Below are 20961 nucleotides of genomic sequence, written 5' to 3' on the forward strand. Positions count from 1 at the left end.
ACAGTGACCATTCATGTTCTGCCTCGCTAGGACAGTTTACTGATTTTCTTTTCCTTTCCTCTTTATTTTCCCTACTGTTTTACCCAAGATGTGTTGGTGGTAGTGAACTTTACAGTTTAATTCACAACTTATAGTCTCTTAGGTAGGCTCATGACAAGTGGCACCCCTCAGCCTGTTTGACACAAGAGAGAAGGAACAGATAGCCAGTAGTGGCAGCGGATTTCTCACCAGAACTAGTTCTGAGTTGTGGTTTGGGGCGTTTTCCCCTGGCCGTTTAACCTCAAAGTCAGTTCTCCAACACTCTCAACATTTCTGTGAGCTACCCAATGTCATTTTAATAAGCTCCTTTTCTGCTTAAATCAGTCATGGTCAGCTTCTGTTGCTTGCAAATTAAAATCCTGACTGGTACAACATCTAGATGGAGTTTGGGTCAGTCTCAGTTTCCCCAGCTCTAAAATACACCAGAGTCCAAGGAAGGAATTAATAAATAGAAAAATAGAAATTAAAGAGTTAGAAAAATTAAAAAGTACAACTAATTAATAATCAAAAAGCTCGCTCACCGCAAAAATAAAAATCAATAAAATAGAAAAACCACCAGCTAACCTAACCAACAGGCGAAAAGGAGATAGAGCACAAATTCACAATGACAAGAAAGAAATACCTCTAAGAAGAGTAGGAAATAAATTTAAGAATCATACGAACCATTTTGTAAAATTATATGGAGATGGATTCGATGGCCAGGATGAAACAGATACTTTTCCAGGAAAAATATAATTTACAAAACTGACTCAGGGAGAGATAGACTAAACAGATCAATTTCCATAAAAGAAATAGACAAAGTTGACAAAGATCTAAACACACACAAAAAGCACCAGATACAGTTTAGAGGAGAATTCTGCCAAAATTTTAAAGCGCTGTTAAATCCAGCTCCACTTAAAATATTCTAGAATATGGCAAACTTCCAAATTTTTATATGAACCAAGTATAACATTTATACCAAAATCTGCCAAAGATTGTACAGCAATAAATAAAGCCAAAGACCAATCTCACTTATGAATATTAATTCAAAAATCCAATATAAAGTATTAGCATGCAAAAGCCCAAAACAATAAAAAAAAATATACCCTGTCCAACTGGGGTTTATTCCAGAAATGTAAAGGTGGTTCAATATTAGATAATCTATTAATAGAATTCATTGCTTTGCTAGATTCAATGAAAAAGTCATATGATTATCACTAGAAATGCTGAAAACTTTTTCTTTTTTTTGCTGGGAAAGGTTCACCCTGTGCTGACAACTATTGTCATTCTTCCTCTCTTTTTCTCCCCCCTCCCCAAAGCCCCAGTACATAATTGTATATGCAGGTCTTTCTAGTTCTGTGTGAGCCACCACCACAGCATGACTACTGACAGATGAGTAGTGTGGTTCCATGCCTGGGAACCAAATCCAGGCTACCAAAGTGGAGTGCGCCAAACTTTAACCACTAGGCCATCAGGGCTGGCTCTGAAAACTTTTTAATAAAATTCAACAATGATTTTTGATGAAAAAACACTCAGTAACACAGAATATTTCAACTAACATGAAAAAAATATATCCTCCTAGCCCCAAAGCCAATATCTTTCTTTCTTTTTTAAAAAACAGCTTTATTGAAGTACAATTGACATACAGAGAACTGCACATAATTAACGTGTACAATTTGATGAGTTTAGATGTATGCAAACACCCAGGAAACCATTACCACAATCCAAGTAATAGACATATCTATCACCTCCAAAAGTTTCCTTGTGTCCCTTTGTGTGTGTGTGTGTGTGTGTGTGCATGTGGTAAGAATGCTTACATGAGATCTATCCTCCTGATAACTTTTCAAGTGCATAATATAGTATTGTTGACTATAGGCACTATGCTGTACAGCTGATCTCTAGAACTAATTTATCTAGCATAACTGAAACATTATACCAATATGATCCAGTAATCCCACCTCTGGGTATATACTTGAATTGAAATCAGCATCTCAAAGAGATATTTGCACTCCCATGTTTATTGCAGCATTGTTTACAATAGGCAAGATATGGAAACAATCTAAATGTTCACTGATGGATAAATGGATAAAGAAAATGTGGTATATCCATACAATGGAATATTATTCAGCCTTTAAAAAAAAGGAAATCCTGCCATTTGTGACAACATAGATAAGCCTGGAGGACATTACGCTAAGCAAAATAAGCCAGACACAGAAGGACAAATACTGCATGATTCCACTTATAAGAGGTCCCTAGAGTAGTCAAATTCATAGAAGCAGAGAATAGAATGGTGGTTGCCAGGGAACCAGGGGAGGAGGAAATGGGAAGATGTTGTTCAATTGGTGTAAAGTTCTAATATCTTCCTTAATAGGAAAACATTGATGGCATGCCTATAAAAGTCAAGATAAAAATAACACTGCCTATTATCAGTACTACCATTTCACGTTGGGGTGTTAAAACACATTTGGACAAGAGGGAAAGAAATGAGATACATAAGAATTGAAAAAAAAAAGGTAAAACTCTACTTAGGATGACATGATTATATACTCAGGAAACCCAAGAGAATCAACTGAAAAACTACTACAAAAAGTAAGAGAACTCAAAAGTATGAGGATAGAATATTAATATGTGGAAATTATATTGGACACAACTTTGTGCATCCCAAGATGAATTTGGCCCCACCTGCCTTCCAGGCTTTATCTGCTCACTCAGTGAAGAGCTATGGCCTTTGCTGAGGGTCCCTCCCATCTTGCCTAGTTTGGCCTTCTTGGACAAAGACTGGGCTCTGGTGTAGCTTCTATTATGTCTGCCATGACAGAAGCCACTGCAGCTCCTATGCCCAGGCCCAATCCAAATGAACCCTCAAATGCTTTAGTTCCTTCCCACACTTCTGGATTCAGATGAAACACCATGCCACAGAATATGGGATCTGGCTTTCCCAGGGGCTGTCCAGAGGGCCAATGAGAGACAGGAGCCATAAGGGAACTGGCAGATAAATTTATCTCCCTTCCTTGCTGCAAAAGACCATTTCAAGCTGGAGTAGTTCTACAGAGCCTGTCCCAATACATCCAAATGACCCAACAACAAGTTGTGTTTTCTCATGAAGCTGTGACCAATTGAGTAATGCACCAATTTATATTTCCTTTCCTTCTTTCCCTTTTCCCATCACTTCTGATGCACTGAGATTACAACCTCAACAAAGCATTGGCAAATAAGCTTCAACTCAAGTTCTGTTTCCTAACAAACTCAGGCAAAGACAGAAGTTAATAGCCTTATAAACACAAACAACAATCAGTTACTAGGTATAATGGAGAGAAACTCCCATTTACAATAACAACAAAACTGGAAAAAATGCTAAGCATGAGATTACTAAGAACTATGTAAAGACCAATATGAAGAAAACCTGGAAATACTCCTGCAAGACGTGAAAGCAGACTTGAACAACTGGAAAGACATATCATATTCTTGGATAGAAAGGCTCAATGTCATAACTATGGTTATTCTCCCTAAGTTAATCCAGACATCTAACATAACCTCCTCCCCAAGAATAATGGGGTTTCTTTTTAAACTAAGCTACCTGATTCTAAAGTTCATGAGGGAAAATAAAAATCAAAACAGCCAGGAAAACTCTGAAAAGAAGAACAATGAAGGCTGACTAGCCATACCAATCCTAAAGTCAACTCCCTAACTACAACCGTGTAATCATGGCCTGTGACTAGACAGAGAGACAAATGGAAGAGAACAGAAAGGCCAGAAATTGAACCAGAAATAAATAAGGGAATTTCACACATGATGAGGAAGGGCAGCTTCTCAAATCAGATCCATTCTTTACGTCTGCACCAGGATAAACACCAAATGGATCACAAAGATAAAGGTAAAAAATAAAACCATACAAGCACTAGAAGAAAGCACAGGTGAATTCCTTTAAACCCAGGGAGTGGAAAAAGCCTTCCTAATTTGACTGAGAATCCAGAAGCTGCAAAAGAAAATACTGACACAATTTACTAGATACAATTTTTTTCTGCACACACACACACACACACAAATAACATAAGCAAAGTCAAATACAAATGACAAACTGGGAAAAATTATATACAACTCTTCTCACAAAGGACTAAATCACCTCCAAGAAATCGAGACTAAAATGACCAACAATGGAGGAAGAGCACACAGGTCACAGGAAAAGCAATAAAAAGATCCAGAAATGTTCAACCTCCCCTGAATAAAAAACCGTTTCTCATCTATTGATGGCAAAACCCCCAAAGCTTAACAACACATTCTGTTGGCAAGGCACTATTTACATTTTTTGGTAGGAATGCAAAATGGGACATTTGGTAACACCTACTAAATTTGTAGTTTCACAGACCCAGCGACCCCAGCTCTGGGAATCATACAGACATACTAGCACAAGTACAAATGTTACATATACGGTGTTATTACTTGTGACAATCATTGTAATTTCATAAGAATGGAACCAACTCAGACGTCCAAAATGGGGAACTAGTTGAATAAACATGGTATAGCCACACAACAGGGTATTATACAGTAGTCGAAAACCGTGAGGATCTCTGATCACTGACATGGAAAGAATTCTAGAATAAATTCTTTTTTTTTTTTCAGAACTTTAAGATCTACTCTCTTAGAAACTTTCAAATATACAATTCAGTCTTATTAACTGTAGTCACCATGCTGTACATTATATCCCCAGGACTTATTTATTTTATAACTGGAAGTTTTTACCTTTCAATTCCCTTCACTCATTTCCCCCACCCCTCAAACCCCACCTCTGGCAACAACCAATCTGTTCTCTGTATCTATGAGTTTGTTTTTTATTTTCAGATTCCACATATAAGTGAGATCATATAGTATTTGTCTTTCTCTGTCTGACTTATTTCACTTAGCATAATACTTTCAAGGTTCACCCATGTTGTCGCAAATGGAAGGATTTCCTTCTTCTTTGTGGCTGAATAATATTCCATCGTGTGTATATATATATATACATATCATCTCTATCCATTCATCCATCAGTGGACACTTATGTTGTTTCCATGTCTTGGCTACTGACAGTAATGCTGCAGTGAACATGGGGGTGCAGACATCTTTTCAAATTAGTGTTCGTTTCCTTTGCATATATTCCCAGAAATGGGATTGCTTGATCTTATGGTAGTTCTATGTTTAATTTTCTGAGGAACCTTCAGACTGTTTTCCATGGTGGCTGCATCAATTTACAGTCCCACCAACAGTGCACAAGGGTTCCCTTTTCTCCACATCCTCTCCAACACTTGTCATCTCTTGTCATTTTGATAACAGTCATTCTAACTGGAATGAGGTGATATCTCATTGTGGTTTTGATTTGCACCTCCCTGAGGATTGGTGATGTTGAGCACCTTTTCATGTGCCTGTTGGCCATCTGTGAATGAACATATGAACAGACTAAGATACAGAATGGTATATAGAGGAAGAAAACTTTTGTGTAAGAAAGGGGGGACTAAGAAGCTATATACATATTTACTTGTATTTAGATAAAGAAATACTGGAAGGATGAAGGTACAAACTAATAAAAATGGTTACTTGAGGGGTAAGAGCAATTGAGATGGATAAATACAGAGGTGAGGGTGAAATTACGCATATTTTAAATATATTTTTATTTTTGAAACATGGAAATGTATTTACCTATCCCATAACAATTTAAAAACTCAGACAAAAAGTATAAGAATTGACAGGAAGATCAACCAAATAAAACTGCCTCAAAATAGACCCAAGTAAGAATTTAAGATTTACATTGCATTTAAAATTATATTATAGAAACAGAAACACAAATGGCTTTTATATATGAAAAGATGCTCAAATTCACCAATAAAGAAATTCAATTAAAACAAAATACCGAAAAAGAGCACCATTTATCAACTATTGACTTTGCAAAGATCAAAACATTTGATAACACCCTATATTTGAGGGGTTGCAGAGGGACAAGCACTTTGATGCACTGTTGCTGGGACTGAAAATTGGCAGCTGCTCAAGATGACAATTTGATATCTATAGGCATTTTACCTTCACACACACTTTGGCTCAGCAATTCCACTTCTAAGAATTTTTTTTACAAGCATGACTACAAAGACCAATGTATAAAGATATTCACTGCAGCATGAGACTGGGAAACAGGAAAAAGCCCATCATGGTATCTCCATACAGTGAAATATTATGAAGCTGTTAAAAATAATGAGAATTATCTATATGTGCTGATATGGAGCAATCCCTGAAATATATTGTTAAGAAAGGGGGTTATTAAATAGTATGCACTATTATAAAATAGTATGCTATCATTTGTGAAAAAAATATGCTTGTATATGCATGAAATATATCTGGAAGGAAAATCAAGAAGCTAGTCCCAATGACTGCAGCTGGAGAGAGAAACTGAGTAGCTAGGATAAAGGAGAAGGAAGGAAACTTACTTTTCACTGTATACACTGTAATACTCTTCGATTTTGAACCGTGTGCATATATTCCTTGAAAATACACTCTTTCTGGCAACATATAAAGAAAATATGTATAGAGGAAGGGCTACTCAACAAATGGTGTTGGATCAGCTGTTTAACTATTTGTAAAATAAAGGTATACCCTCAACTTACACTAATATAAATACCAACGGAACTAGAGAAATAAAAGCGAAAAAAAAAAAAAAAAGAAACCAGCCAAGGTAATGGTGGCTGTGTAAACCTGAAACTTCTAACATATCCTCCAGACATAACTCAGAGGCTGAGATCATCTGAATTTCAAAAGCTCAGAACAGAAATGAATAAATACCAAGAAGAAATAAAATAATAAAAGAAGAGTTTATTAAACTCAGAAAAGAAATAGAAGTGGTTTCCATTTCTGCCTAGGATATAGAAAGTTGCAAAGAATAGCCCTTCCACCCTGACAAGAAAAGCTGGACAAGACATAGAATCTTCACTTTCTTGAGCCCATCAGAAAGTTGAGGTCACAAGGCACCAGGGTAGAGGGAACTCGTAGTGGCAAGCTCCCTTGGTGGTGATTCTAATGGAGACTTGCAGTTGCTATGAGAGCCTACACTCCAGAAGATAAACTAGCCAACCCAGGTCCCTGGCCTTCCTCTTCACCATAACAACAAGAAATAGGCTTCTGTAATTAAAACAGATATTTGTAAACAGGATTCTCATTTTACCTGAAGAAATTCACTATTCAATCTAGAACAGAATTTCTCACTCTTGGCACTATTGACCTTTTGGGCCAAATTCTTTGTGGTGGGGGCTGTCTTGTGCATTGTAGGACATTTAGCAGCATCCCTGGTCTCTACTCACTAGATTCTAGCAGAACCCTCACTACCAGTTGTAACAACAAAAATGTCTCCTGACATTGCCAAATGTCTCCTGGGAACAGAGTTAACACACTTATATTAAAAAATTATTTGTTTTTATTATCTGAAATGCAAATTTAACTTTTTTTTGCTGAATATGGCATCCCTACCTGGGGGGCAAAATCTCACCCCCACTGAGAACTGATCTAGACCCTCAAACACAAACATGAACAGACAACCAAGAATCATCAAGCATTTGAAGAATACAAAACCAAAATCAAAAAGCTCTTCTTCAAATACGGTAAATATATTCCTTCTGCCTCAGGGCCTTTTCACTTTCTGTTCCCTCCTTCTAGATACCTGTCCTCTAAATATCTGTATGGATGTAAGGGAGGAAGCCAGGATTTAATAAATATGCTAGGGAAAACTCTCACAAGATGGTGAGATATCCAGAAAAGAGGGGCAGGCTTATGTGAAAAGGAAATAGTTCTTAAAAATAAAAAGCATGACTACCAATCAGTGGGCTGACCAGCAGAATGTTTACAACTTAAGAGTAAATCAGTGAGCTAAAAGCTTGACCTGAGAAGGTCTCTCAGAACATTGAGCAAAAGGCCACAATGATAGTAAGTATGAGAGAAAGGTTGGGATGTATCTGGAGAGTAGATCTAGATTATACCAGTTGTTCATCCACTGTTTCTCAATCCCAAGACCACCCCTCTACACTCTTCTCTGATTCTAGAACCAGGGTTCTACCAACCTCATTTCTCAGACTTGCTTGCTGGCTGTCTTCCTGTTGGGTTCTGCTAATGAGAAACACTGGTAGAAGATTGTAAGGCAGGAAAAAGGGAGAAGGGACTCTCAGGATCCATCAGCATCCCTCCAGTGGCAGAAGACAACACCAGCTCCAGCTGCCAGCTTCATCAGGGCCCCCTGAAGCACCAGTACTAACTGCATAGCAACCTCTCCATCAAAAGTCAGAGCAATAGATGCGTGACTACAGCTACCCCTCCTCCAAGTTCCTAGGTTCTGGTCACGCCACCCTTCACCTTTATGTGTGAGTTTTTGCAATAGTAGCTGCTTTCTGTAGTTACTAATATCTGGATGCTCTCTTCTTGCTCTTTCAGCCTTCTAATACCTGCGTAAACCATACCCTGTATTGAATCATTTCTGTTGAATACCTAATGTGGCTTCTCTTTTCCTGTCTGGAGCCTAACTGATACAGCGTTTGGTGCCAGAAGTAGTCCTAGGAAATAAACCCTTACAAGGACCTTGAACAACAGACAAATTCAGAGCAAAGAATAGTACCAGAAATAAATAAGGTCATTTCACAATGATAGAGGGGTTAATTCATCAAGATAAAATAACAATCCTAAATGCGTATGCAACTCATAACAGAGCTTCAAAATATATGAGGCAAAAACTGGTAAAACTTCAAGGAGAAACAGGCAAATCTACAATTATAGTCTGAGATTTAAATACCTCTCTCTCAATAACTGGTAAAACAGGAAGACAGAAAATCAACAAGGATATAGAACTAAACAACACTATCAACCAACTTGACCTAATTGATATTTATAGAACACTCCATCCAACAAGAAAATGTACATTCTTTTAAAGTGCACACAGAACATTTACCAAGATAGACAATATGCTAGGTCAAGTCTCAACAAATTTATAAGACTTCAAGTTATACAAAGTATTTTGCCTAACTACAATGAAATGAGATTAGAAATCAAAAACAGAAATATATTTGGAAGTTAACACACTTTTAAGTAACACATAGGTCACAGAGGAGATAACAAGGGAAATTAGAAAATATCTTGAAGAAAACAAAAATGAAAACACAAGATACCAGAATTTGTGGAATGCCACTAAAGCAGTGCCAAGGGGGAAATTCATAGCCTTAGTGTCTATATTAGAAAATAAGATTTCAAATCAATGGCCTCAGGTTCCACCTTAAGTGAATTTCAGAAAGAGCACTGGCTGTCATGCGGTCAATTCTAAGGGAAAGAAGTCAGACACAAAAGACCATATATTCTGTTGTTCCGTTTATATGAAATCACCAGAAAAGGTAAATCTATAGAGACAGAAAGCAGATCAATTGTTGCCTGGGGCTGGAGATAGGAGTGGGAATTGACTGCAAACAGGCCAAGGGAATTTTTTGAGGGAATAGAAAGGGTCTAAAACTGGACTGTAGTAATGGTTGAACAGCTATAGATTTACTAAAAATCATCTAACTGTACACTTACAATGGGTGAATTCTGTAGTATGTATGTATGTATGTATGTGGTGTGTGTGTGTGTGTGTATACCTCAATAAAACTGTCTTTTAAAACCATTGTAATGTGTGGGAATGTGTTCTAAGGACGTTAGGCCAAGGAAGATGGAATATAATATTGGATCAAGCTAAATGTATTGATATGGATACGCTTACCAAAGACTCTAGATTTAATGTGTTAGCTCAAGTGCTTAAAGTGTTCTAACAGTTTGCCTGACTAAAACATGAACTAAATGGTGGCTACATTCAATGAGGTTGTGATACCAGAATTTCCTTGTCAGTATGTAAAAGGAAAAATACAAAGGCATAGGGAGATAGAAAGATGTAGTAGATTTCCCATGTGTGATCTCTTCACTCACCCATCCCCACTATAGCTCCTGAAAGAGTATTTTAGGGAGGTCAGGTAATAAATGAAGTTTTGACCTAATTCCATCTTCAAGTGGGCCCAACGAGTCTATAGCCATTTCTCCAGTTGTTGAATGCATAATTGGAACAGACATCCCCGGCAACTGATCAAATTCCCACATCAGCCTTCTGGCCTGTGGAGTGATGGCTGTGATAGTAGGAAGGGCAAAACTCACTGGAACTCACCACACACACTACTGGAATAGTAATTCAAAATCAATACTGCATGTTTGGGGAAATGCAGAGATTAGCCACCATGAAAAACTTGAAAGATGTAGGGCTGGTGATTCCTATCACATCCCCATTTGACATGCCTGTTTGGTCTGTGCAGAAGGTGGATGGATCTTGAAAAACATATTATCATAAATTTAACCCAGGATTGATGTTAATTGCAGCTGCTCTTCTAGACAGAGCCTCTTCGTTAAATCAAATCAACATAGCTCTGGCATCTGGTATGCAGCTATTGATCTGGCAAATGCTCTTATCTCTACATCAACTTGCAAGGATCAGCAGAAACTTCACTTTCAACTGGCAGGAACAACAGTACATCTTTATGATCTTGCCTTTGGGCTATGAAAGTCTGCTGTTCTCTACCATAATCTAGTCTGCAGAATCAGTGATCACCTTGACATTTCACAGAACATCACATTGGTCCACTACATTAATGACATGATGCTGATTAGACCTATTAAGCACAAAGTAGAGAGCGCCTTTGCTTAGTAAGACAATGCATGCCAGAAAGTGTGAAATTAACTCTACAAGTTTCAGGAGTCTGGCCCCTAAGTGAAATTTCTAGGGGCACAATGATTTGGAGCATGCTATCCCCTCCAATGTGGAAGAGAAGTTGCTGCAATTTTCATTAGCAAACAAGGACATTTAGATAATTATTATAAATATGCCCCACATGTTCAAGAAGGTAGAGGAAAGCACAAGCATGTTAAGGAAAGATATGAAAGATTAAAAAGACAGAAAGTGAACTTCTAGAGAAGAAAAATATAAGATTGAGATGAAAAATACATTGAATGGAATTAACAGCAGATTAGACATTGCAGAAGAAAAGATCAGTGGACTTGAAAGACCAAGCAATAGACCACCAACAACGATACTCAGAGAAAAAAAAATACTGTACAAAAAAGAGCACAGCAACAGTGAGCCATGGAACAACTTCAAGCAGCCTATTATAGGTGTAATTGGAGTCTCCAAATTAAAGGAAAGAGATGACGGAGAGAAAAATATTTGAAGATATAACTATAACCAAGAAATAACTATAGACCCACAGATCCAAGAAGCTCAATGAACCTCAAGTACAAGAAACATGAAAAAAACAACACCAAGGCACATCATAATCAAATTACTAATAACAGCAGCTAGGGAAAAAAAAGACATATTATGTGTAAAGGAACAAAGGAACAATGCACATGAGAAAACAGTGAAGCAACATCTTTAAAATACTCAAAGGGAAAAAAATCAAGCAAAAATTCTTTACCCAGCAAAAATACCATTCCAAAATTGAGGAAAATAAAGATTTTTATACAGACATAAAAAACTGAAACAATTCGTCACCGGCAGACTTACAGAAAGGAAAATGATTCCAGATGGCAGTATGGATAGACAGAAAGAAATGAAAAGCAGTGGATATGGTAAACATGTGGGTAAACAAAAAACACATTTTCCCTATGTTTAAAATCTCTTTAAAAGATAATTGTTTAAAGCAGAAAATAACACTGCAGTGTGGGGTTTATAACATGTAGAAGTAAAATGTATGGCAACAGTAGCACAAAGTCTGAGAGAGGGTAAATGGAAGCATACTCTTGTAAGTTTCTTATATGTGAAGTGATATAATATTAATTTAAGGTAGACTATGATCAGTTAAAGATATACACTAAACCCCTAACGCAACCACTGTAAAAAACACAAAGGGGTATAGCCAACAAAGAAGATAAAATGGAATCATAAAAATTAATTAATTCAAAACAGGGCAGAGAAGAGGGAAAAGGAAAGAAAGAATAAATGAGACAACTAGGAAGATGGTAGACTGAAAATACAAGATGACCTAAAGTTGAAGGTCATGCAGACATTGAGAAACAAGCTCTGGCAAGCAGCCCCTATCCTAAATAGAAGGCATCACTAGAGGAATTGGCAGAAGACAAAGGAATGACATCTTGAAGGGGCTGAAAGAAAAAAAGTTGTCAAGCCAGAATTCCATGTCCAGTGAAAAGACTTTTCAAAAATGAGAGAGAATAGACATTCTCAGACAAACAAAACTGAGAGAATTAATTGCCAGCAGATATAAATTACATAGTATGTTAAAGGAAGTTCCTTCAGGCAGAAGGAACATGACACCAGACAGAAACTTGAACCTACACAAAGAAATGAAGAGTGCTAGCACAACCAGAAGGACCTACAACCAGACTATACAACCATGTACTGGGGGGCTTTGGGGAGAAGAAGGAAAAAAAGGAAGATTTGCAACAGATGTTACCTCAGGTGCCAATATTTAAAAAAGAAAGAAAGAAAGAAAGAAAGAGAGTGCTAGAAATGGAATAAAGGAAAATAAATTTGATTTTTTTCTCCTTATTTTTAATTTTTTTTTTTTGAGGAAGGTTAGCCCTGAGCTAACTACTGCCAGTCCTCATCTTTTTTGCTGAGGAAGCCCGGCCCTGAGCTAACATCATGCCCATCTTCCTCTACTTTCTATGTGGGACGCTTACCACAGCATGGCTTGACAAGTGGTGCCATGTCCGCACCCGGGATCCGAACTGGTGAACCCCGGGCTGCTGAGAAGCAGAATGTGTGAACTTAACCACTGTGCCACCGGGCCAGCCCCCTCCTTATTTTTAATTGCTTGAAAAGATAACTGATTTTCTAAAGCAAAATTATTAGCAATGTATTATGTGTTTATAGCATATGTAAAAGTAAAATACATGATAAGAATAGCACAAAAAATAGAAGGACAGAATTGGGACTATACTGTTATAACGTCCTTACACTACTCATGGAATGGTATAATATTATTTAAAGAAAGATTCCCATTAAAGATGTATATTTCACACTCTACCGTGACTACTAAAAAATTTAAAAGTTTTGATTGATAAGTTAATAGTGGAAATAGAAATAATAAGTAAGGCTCAACTAACACAAGAGAAGGCAGAAATAAAAGACAAAAGAAACAAAGAATAGATAGAACAAATGGAAAACAGCTAGCAATATGGTAGATTTTAATCCAAACATTTTCATAATCACACCTTACCTAAATGAACTAAATACACCAATTAAACCAAAGATGGTAGGATTGCATAAAAAAGCAAGACCCAACTATATGCTGTGTATAAGAAACTCTCGTTAAATATAAAGACACAGATAGGTTAGACATAAAAGAATGGAAAAAGACATACCATGCAAGCACATATCAAAAGAACGCTGGGGTAGTTATATTTATACAAGAAAAAGTAGACTTGAGAACAACAAATAGCATCAAGGATAAAGAGAAACATTAAATAATCAAAATGGGGTCCATTCTCCAAGAAAATGTAATAATTCTAAATATGTTTAACAACAGAGCATCAAAATACATGAAGCAAAAACAAATAGAACTGGAAGGAGAAACAGACAAATCCGCAGTTGCAAATGGAAACTTACACACTCCTCTCTCAGTAATTGATAGTTAAAGCAAGCAGAAAAACAGTCAGGGTATAGAAATATTGGACAACTCTATCAACCAACCTGACCTCATTAACATTTATAGAACATTCCACCCAACAAGAAAAGAATACACATTCTTTTTCAAGTGCACATGAAATATTTGCCAAATGAAACTATATTGTGGCCATAATATAAAATTAACAAATTCTAAAGAATAAAACTCAGAGTTTGTTCTTAGATAATAACAGAATTTAACTAAAAATTAATAACAGAAAGATATCTAGAAAATCCCCAAATATTTGGTAAGTAGACAAAAAACTTCTAAACAACCCTTGGGTCAAAGATGAAATCTCAGGGGATATTGAAGAATATTTTGAAATGAGTAAAATGAAATCACAACATATCAAATTGTGTGGGATGCACCTAAAGAAGTTGTTAGAGGGAAGTTTATAGCATTAAGTGCTTATATTAGAAATTAAGAATGTTCTGAAATCAGTAATTTAAGCTTCTACCTTAAGAAACTAGATAAAGAAGAGATAAACCCAAAGCAACCAGAAGAAAGTAAATAATAAAGATAAGAGAATAAATCAGTGAAATTGAAAGGAGAAAAACAATAGAGAAGATCAATGAAATCAAAGGCTAGTTCTTAGAAAATATCAGGAAAATTGATAAAATTCTAGCCAGACTGATCAGGAAAAAGAGAAAAAATAAACTACAGTATCACACATGAAAGAGGAGGCATCATTACAGATCCTACAGACATTAAAAGGATAATAAGGAAATATAATGAACAACTTTATGCCAATAAATTCAAGAACTTAGATGAAATAGAGAAAATCCTTGAAAAACATAAACTACCAAAGCTCATTCAAGAAGATATGGATAACCTGAATCGTCCTATATCTGTTAAAGAAATAGAATTTGTAGTTAATAACCATCCTACAAAGAAAAGTCCAGGCCCAGACGGTTTCAATGGTAAATTTTATGAAATATTTAAGGAAAAAGGAATACCAATTCTACACAACATCTTTCAGAAAATAGAAGAGGGGCAAACAACACCAAATTCATTTTATGAGGCCAGCATTATGCTAATATCAAAACCAGACAAAGATAGCACAAAAGAAAAACTACAGAACAATATCCTTTGTGAACAAAGATGCAAAATATTAGCAAATTAAATCCAGCAATAAATGAAAAGGATATCACAACCAAGTGGAGTTTATCCTAGGAGATCAAGGCTGGCTCAAGATTGAAAAATCAATCAGAATAATTCACCATAGTAAGAGACAAAAAAAGAAAATCATATTATTATTTTTTATTGATGCAGGAAAGACATTTAACAAAATTCAATTCATGATAAAAAGCCTCAGCAAACTAGCAGTATAAGGGAACTTCCTCAGCTTGATAAAAGGCACCTACAAAAAGTCTACAGCTAACGTATTTAAAAGGCGAAAGACTGAATGCTTTCCCTCTTGCATCAGGAAAAAGTCAAGGATGTCTGCTCTCATCATTTCTACGCAACATTGATAGCACCACAGGTTCTAATTATAAACAAGGCTACTAGAACTAATAAGTGAGTTTAGCAAAGTTTCAGGATACAAGGATGATATACAAAAATCAATTGACAAACTAACTGTAAGGGACCTAGAATCGCCAAAACAACTCTGAAAAGAAAAACAAAGTTGGAGGGCTAAAACTGCCTCATTTCAAGAATTATTGTAAAGCTATTGTCACCAAAACAGCATGGTATTAGCATAAAGATGAACAAAGAGATCAATGGAACAGATTAGAGAACACAGAAATAGACCTACATAAATATGACCAATTGATTTTTAACAAAATTGCAAAGGTAATTCAATGGAGTAAAGACAGTCTATTGAATAAAAGGTACCGGAACAAATGGCATCGGTTTGCAAGAAAATGAACCACAACATAAACCTCACATCTTTTACAAAATTTAACTCAAATGGATCGTTGATCTAAATATAAAATGTAAAATTATAAAACTTTTAGAAAAAAACATAGAAGAAAGTCTTCAGGATCTAGGGCTAGGTTAAAAGTTCTTTGATTTGACACTAAAAGCATGATTCATAAAAGAAAAATTGATAAATTTGACTTAAAATTTTAAAATCTTTGTTCTACAAAATATATTGTAAAGGGAAGGAAAAACCAGACTATAGACTGATAGAAAATATTTGCAAATTATATACTCAACAAAGAACTTGTATCCAGAGATAGAAACAGTACCTGGCTCTTAGCATTGTTTTGAAGACTAAATGAGATAACAAGAGTAAAGTCCTTATTGTAGGGCCTGGCACATACAACCATTCAATAAATGTGAATTATTATAATTGTATTGTCACTGTTGTTACAGCATTCTTTAAAATTGAGAAAGCAAATGCAAGACAAATGTTCATCAGTAGAGAAATTGTTAAATTATGTTACATCTCTTACAAGAAATTTTAAGCAATGGTTTAAAAGAATGAAGTAAATCTTTATGTACTAACCTGGAAAGACGTCCAGGATTCTTTTGAAAAAAGAAAATTGCGGGACAATTTGTATAGTATGATCTCATTTGTGCAAAAAGAAAATTATATCTTTTGTAGAAATTTTTCTAGAATGATACTCACCAAACTGCTAACAGTTGTTATCCCTAGAGAGAGGAGTGGAATGAGGAGAGGTGCACAAGAAGGGTAGGACATGTGGGGAAATTATTATTATTATATTTATCCTTAGATCATTTGAATTTTTACAAGAATATATTCCTATATTATTTGTGAAACAAAAAATACAAAAGAAAAGAATCAACTATCTTTTAAAAGAGCAGTGATAAAAATAAATTTGCCTTGGCTCATGGGTTCAAGAGGATGAAGTACAAGCTTACCTTGGACTGAAAGATTTACCTAAAAACAGACTCAGCTTTCATTTGTAATTTAACAGAACCAAAGGACTGCTGCCTCTTGGCTTAGTTGTGCCACTAACTAGCTTTGTTTTGTAACACAAATGTTAGACTTCTTGAGGACAGGGATCAAGTCTTTTTTTCTGTTTCTGTAGCTTGTGACACAGGGGCTGGTTCAGAGCTGGTGCTCAGTTAAAGGGAGGAAGGAATACCCACTCAGGACAAGATCTAAATTAAAGGTGGCTGTGAGTAATAGCGAGCTGTCCACACTTGGTTGAACCGACACACGATTGCCATCTAGTGTCAACAAGGGATTCCTGCAGAAGTTAGAAATGAGAGGAAACAACTTTTCTTTTGGAGGTGTGCTCCAGGGACATCTTTCAACAAAACAGCATTGACTGTCTAGAAGACTATGACTCTCGTTAGAAAAAGTTCCCAGTCATAGGCTAAAAGGTCAAAGTTTGTCTTGGAGTGTTGGTAAGATGACATCTAGGTACTTTTGTGTCTCGAGTCTCTTCCATCATCACCCCACAATCACATGCCCACGCACCTCTAAGCTGTGCAAAGTTCACACTTGCCACACCTCCATTCCACCCAAAAAGAATGAACCCTGTATGATAATAGGTATACGCATGCATGCCTCCCCAAAGTTGATGAAATGCTAATGAACTTTCCTAAACCAATCTGGTCAGGACAATATACAAAGCAGGACTGGAAAAAATCTTCCATAAACTTTGCCCTACAGGTTCACCATCTTTCTGAATCACCTCCTGGAAAGAGAGTGCCACTCTGAAAATATCTAGTGAACCTTTAAAATGTCTCACATTCCAAAGGGCAACAAGGAAAGCCACTTTGTGACAAACCCTCACCTGTCCATGCATGTCACAGGGAGCAGGTTTTCTCCTCTTGCCTCCTTTGAGTATCAATGAGTCTTCAAAGCAGCTTCACTGTTAGGGAAGCAGCTAGGTGATCCAGAGGCTGAGAAATATTGGACTTTGTGCTTATGGACTTGGGGACTCAAAAATAATGATGAAGGGACACACTGGTGGTTCATCTGAAAAATCTCCGTATGTATAGCTCTCTACAACTACATACTAAGTAGAAGAACAACACGCCTCTAAAATGTTGCTCCGCAGAGCAAACAGCAAAAGAGAGTGACACTGTCTAGTCCAGGGTCAATGGGGAAAGGTGCCCTGAGCAACTGTATGTTCAGGAAATGCTCCTGTCACATATTCTGGAAGTATTCATTTATGATTAAAGTCTTCTTATAATCCCATATCCTCCACTTCCACACTGTATGTGCCTCACAAATGTGGAGAACAAAAACTCTGGTCAAATTTGGCTGAAACGGGGACACCAGTTTTGGAGCATGGTAAACACCAGAGCAGACATGGATAATGAACGTTTGAGCTGTCTGTAATACATTTAAAATGGTAATGGAATGTGTAGGAAGATGTGCTTGTAGGAAGATGTACACTTTCAAGTGTCTCTTATTTCATACTAGCAAAAGTCCACGGTTCCTGCTGGTACTAGAAAAGCGTGGTGTCAGCATAAAGAGTAAGCTCAGAAGCGATACCATGAGAAACGAGTGGAAACGAGTGGAGTCTGTGGAAGGCTCCAGACAGGCGTGTCCGATGACAGCGACACGAGAGAGCACTCCTCACGGTCCAAGGGGAATGCAGGAGCCTCCCTGCCCGCCTGGCCCAGGCAAGCCCCGTCCGGCTGTCCCTCTCCCTTATCCCTTGCCCTGTACTCCCCGCTGGGCAATGGGACTCAGGGCCACTCCCCGCCAGAGACAGGGGCACTCTTTCGAAATGTCTCCCTGGCCGCTCCTGCACCGAGACTGGCGCCTGGCGTTTCAGCCCCAACCCGCCTTCCTCCTCTAGGGTCAGCGGCCCCAGGCCCGCAGCTGGCCGACGCTGGCTCGACGTGCGATTTCGCTTTCCGTCGATCGGCCTTGCCTGCAGCCCCGAGCGCTGGGAGCGGCGGCGTCTGCGGCGCCCAGAGCCCGGGGGCTCCCGGCGGCCTGGGACCCAAGGATGCGAGACCCGGACGGGCGGCGCCCCTACTCACGTAGCGCTGCAGCTTCCTCTCGGGGGGCGACTTGACGAGCCAGCCCGTGCACACGGCGTCGCCCGCGCTCATCGTGGCCGCCGTCGCTGCTTCCTCCAGCTGGGTCGGCCGCCCGTGGCAGGAGGAAGTCGGGCCAGGGATGCCGGCGGGGCGGGCCCAGCGCCGCCCGCCCAGCGCCGCCCCGAGCAGCCGCTGCGACCCCCCTAGACAGGACAGGCGCCACCGCCCGCGGCCTGGGATGGCAGGAGAAACAAGCGACGGAGCCCGGGGAACCCCCTTCGAACAAGAGAGGAGCTGCCAGCGGCTGTGCCTCCGGAGGCCCCGGGGAGGGCGTCCCGCCCCTCTAACCCAGGGCCGGAGCGAGTAGCCGGTAGCCAGGGCCACCGGAGAGCGCGAGGAAGGAGCCCTGCGACCTAACGGGAGCGCAGTAGGGAACTGTCCCCGGTTGCCCATGCCCCCATCCCTGATCGCCCACGTCAAAAGGGCTGCTCCCCGGGCCTCAGGGTCACAGGAGCCGAAACCTCGGACCCGCAGCACCTGCGATGTATATAGCTAGAAAGAAAGAAAAGCCTGACTCCTCTTTGACTTCCCTGTTCCACACGATCGTTTGCAGAGTAATGGTTCAAAGGGGAGGGAAGTCAGTTACTTGGACCGGGTGGGGTTTATCTCAGAAATAGACTTGCCTCATTCAACATTGGCCACCCCAATATATGTCTCTTCAGCATGAGGCTTATTTGAGGCTGATTGCTTTTGATAAACTGGGACAGGGAAGGAGGCTCTGAGGAGTGGAACTTGCTTCCCTTTGTTAGGACACATTTACATTTGTAAGGTAAATCTCTATCTGTAAAGGTGCCTCCCTCTCTGTACCAGGAAGAAGAAAGGGGATGACCTTCTCTCTAGAAACTCTTAATCAATGCCAAAGGCAAGGACTTAAATCTGCATTTGTTTATTGTGCTTGTCTGGTAACCTCCTGTAACTGACTTCCCTCCCCCTCCCAACGTTGGCATTTCTTTAAAGATTAAGCATCTATCCTTAGGCTAGGAACTGATTGCTGCGCTCACCTGTGACCACCCAGCTCAAGACAATAGACTTGCCTCCTGCTACGCCCTCCGAGATAGCAGACCACTACCTGCTGTGTCCATCAAGTGCTGTGCCGACAGGGCAATCTTATGACTATTGTGGGAGGGACATTTCAATCATATGTGAAATATCCTGTTTGGGGGTATATAACCACTCTGTGCACCCCACTTCTTCGGTGTCCTTTCTTCCTTCGGGAAGAAAGGCCCCGGGCCATGGTTCCTCATAAAGCTTTGTTTAATTTTCTCTTGCTATTCTGTCTCATGTGAATTTAATTCGTTCTCCGGCCAGACGAACCCACATTTAGGTAGAGGAAAAGTCTTCCCTCTATAGTAGGAATGGGGGGGACCTTCCTCATCTTGTTAAAGAACAGCTACAGAAGATGTATGACTAACATCATACTTAACGGTAAAAAAACTAGACACTTTCCCCCTAAGATTGGGAAGAAAGCAAGGATATCTGCTCTCACTACTCTTATTCAATGTAATATTGTAAGTTCTAGCCGGTGCAACAAGGCAAAAAAGAAAGAAAGAAAGAATGAAAGAAACAAACAAACAAAAGTCACACAGATTGGGAAGGAAGAAATAAAACTCTCAATTTGCAGATGATATAGTTATCTTCATAGAAAATCCCAAGGAATCTACAGAAAAAACTCCCATGTAATAAGTGAGTTTTACAAGGTTGCAGGAGAAAAGATCACCACACAAATCTCTTCACACAATTTCAAGGCTTATTATATAGCTACAGTAATCAAGACTGTGTGACATTGTTAGAGGAATAGACATAGATAAAAGGAATGGAATGGAGAATCCAGAAATAGACCCACATAAATTCGCCCAGTTGTTTTTTGACAAAGGTACTAAAGCAATTCAATGGAGGAATGATAGTCTTTTCACCAAGTGGTGCTGGAGAAATTGGACATCCATAGCCAAAAAAAAAGAATTTAACCAAAACCTCACAGCTTATACAAAAATTAACTCAAAATGGATCAGATATTTCTATGCAAAATGTAAAACTATAAAACTTTTAGAAGACAACATAGGAGAAAATATTTGAGACCTAGGACCTGGTGATGAGTTCTTAGACATGACACCAAAAGCACAATCCATAAAAGAAAAAAGTTGATAAAGTGGATTTTGATGCGGGGTCGGTGAGCCGAGGAGTCGAAAGAAAGATTTCTTGGACTCTCAAGATCTGGCAGTAGTGCTCTTTTATTTAGAGAATAGTGTGGAATAGCATGGGGACAGGACCCATG

General features: G+C 38.6%; 1 protein-coding gene across 5 annotated transcripts in view; it reads right to left on the reverse strand.

Annotated features, from left to right (window-relative positions):
• The window catches only part of GAB3 (GRB2 associated binding protein 3), a 99375-nt gene extending 80461 nt beyond the window's left edge, over positions 1–18914 (reverse strand). For 2 of the 5 annotated variants that reach the window (XM_005614673.3, XM_070257666.1), the window contains exon 1: positions 18630–18913. In XM_005614673.3, coding sequence (XP_005614730.1) covers positions 18630–18701 — 72 coding nt within the window. In that variant the 5' untranslated portion in view covers positions 18702–18913. Of the gene's footprint in view, positions 1–18629 lie in introns of all 5 variants that reach the window. The other 3 variants (XM_070257667.1, XM_001494489.7, XM_014729313.3) reach the window with 2 other exon arrangements.
• Between the last annotated feature and the right edge of the window lie 2047 nt (positions 18915–20961).

This window comes from Equus caballus, chromosome X (genome assembly GCF_041296265.1).
Source record: "Equus caballus isolate H_3958 breed thoroughbred chromosome X, TB-T2T, whole genome shotgun sequence".
In the NCBI taxonomy this organism is placed as follows: domain Eukaryota; kingdom Metazoa; phylum Chordata; class Mammalia; order Perissodactyla; family Equidae; genus Equus; species Equus caballus.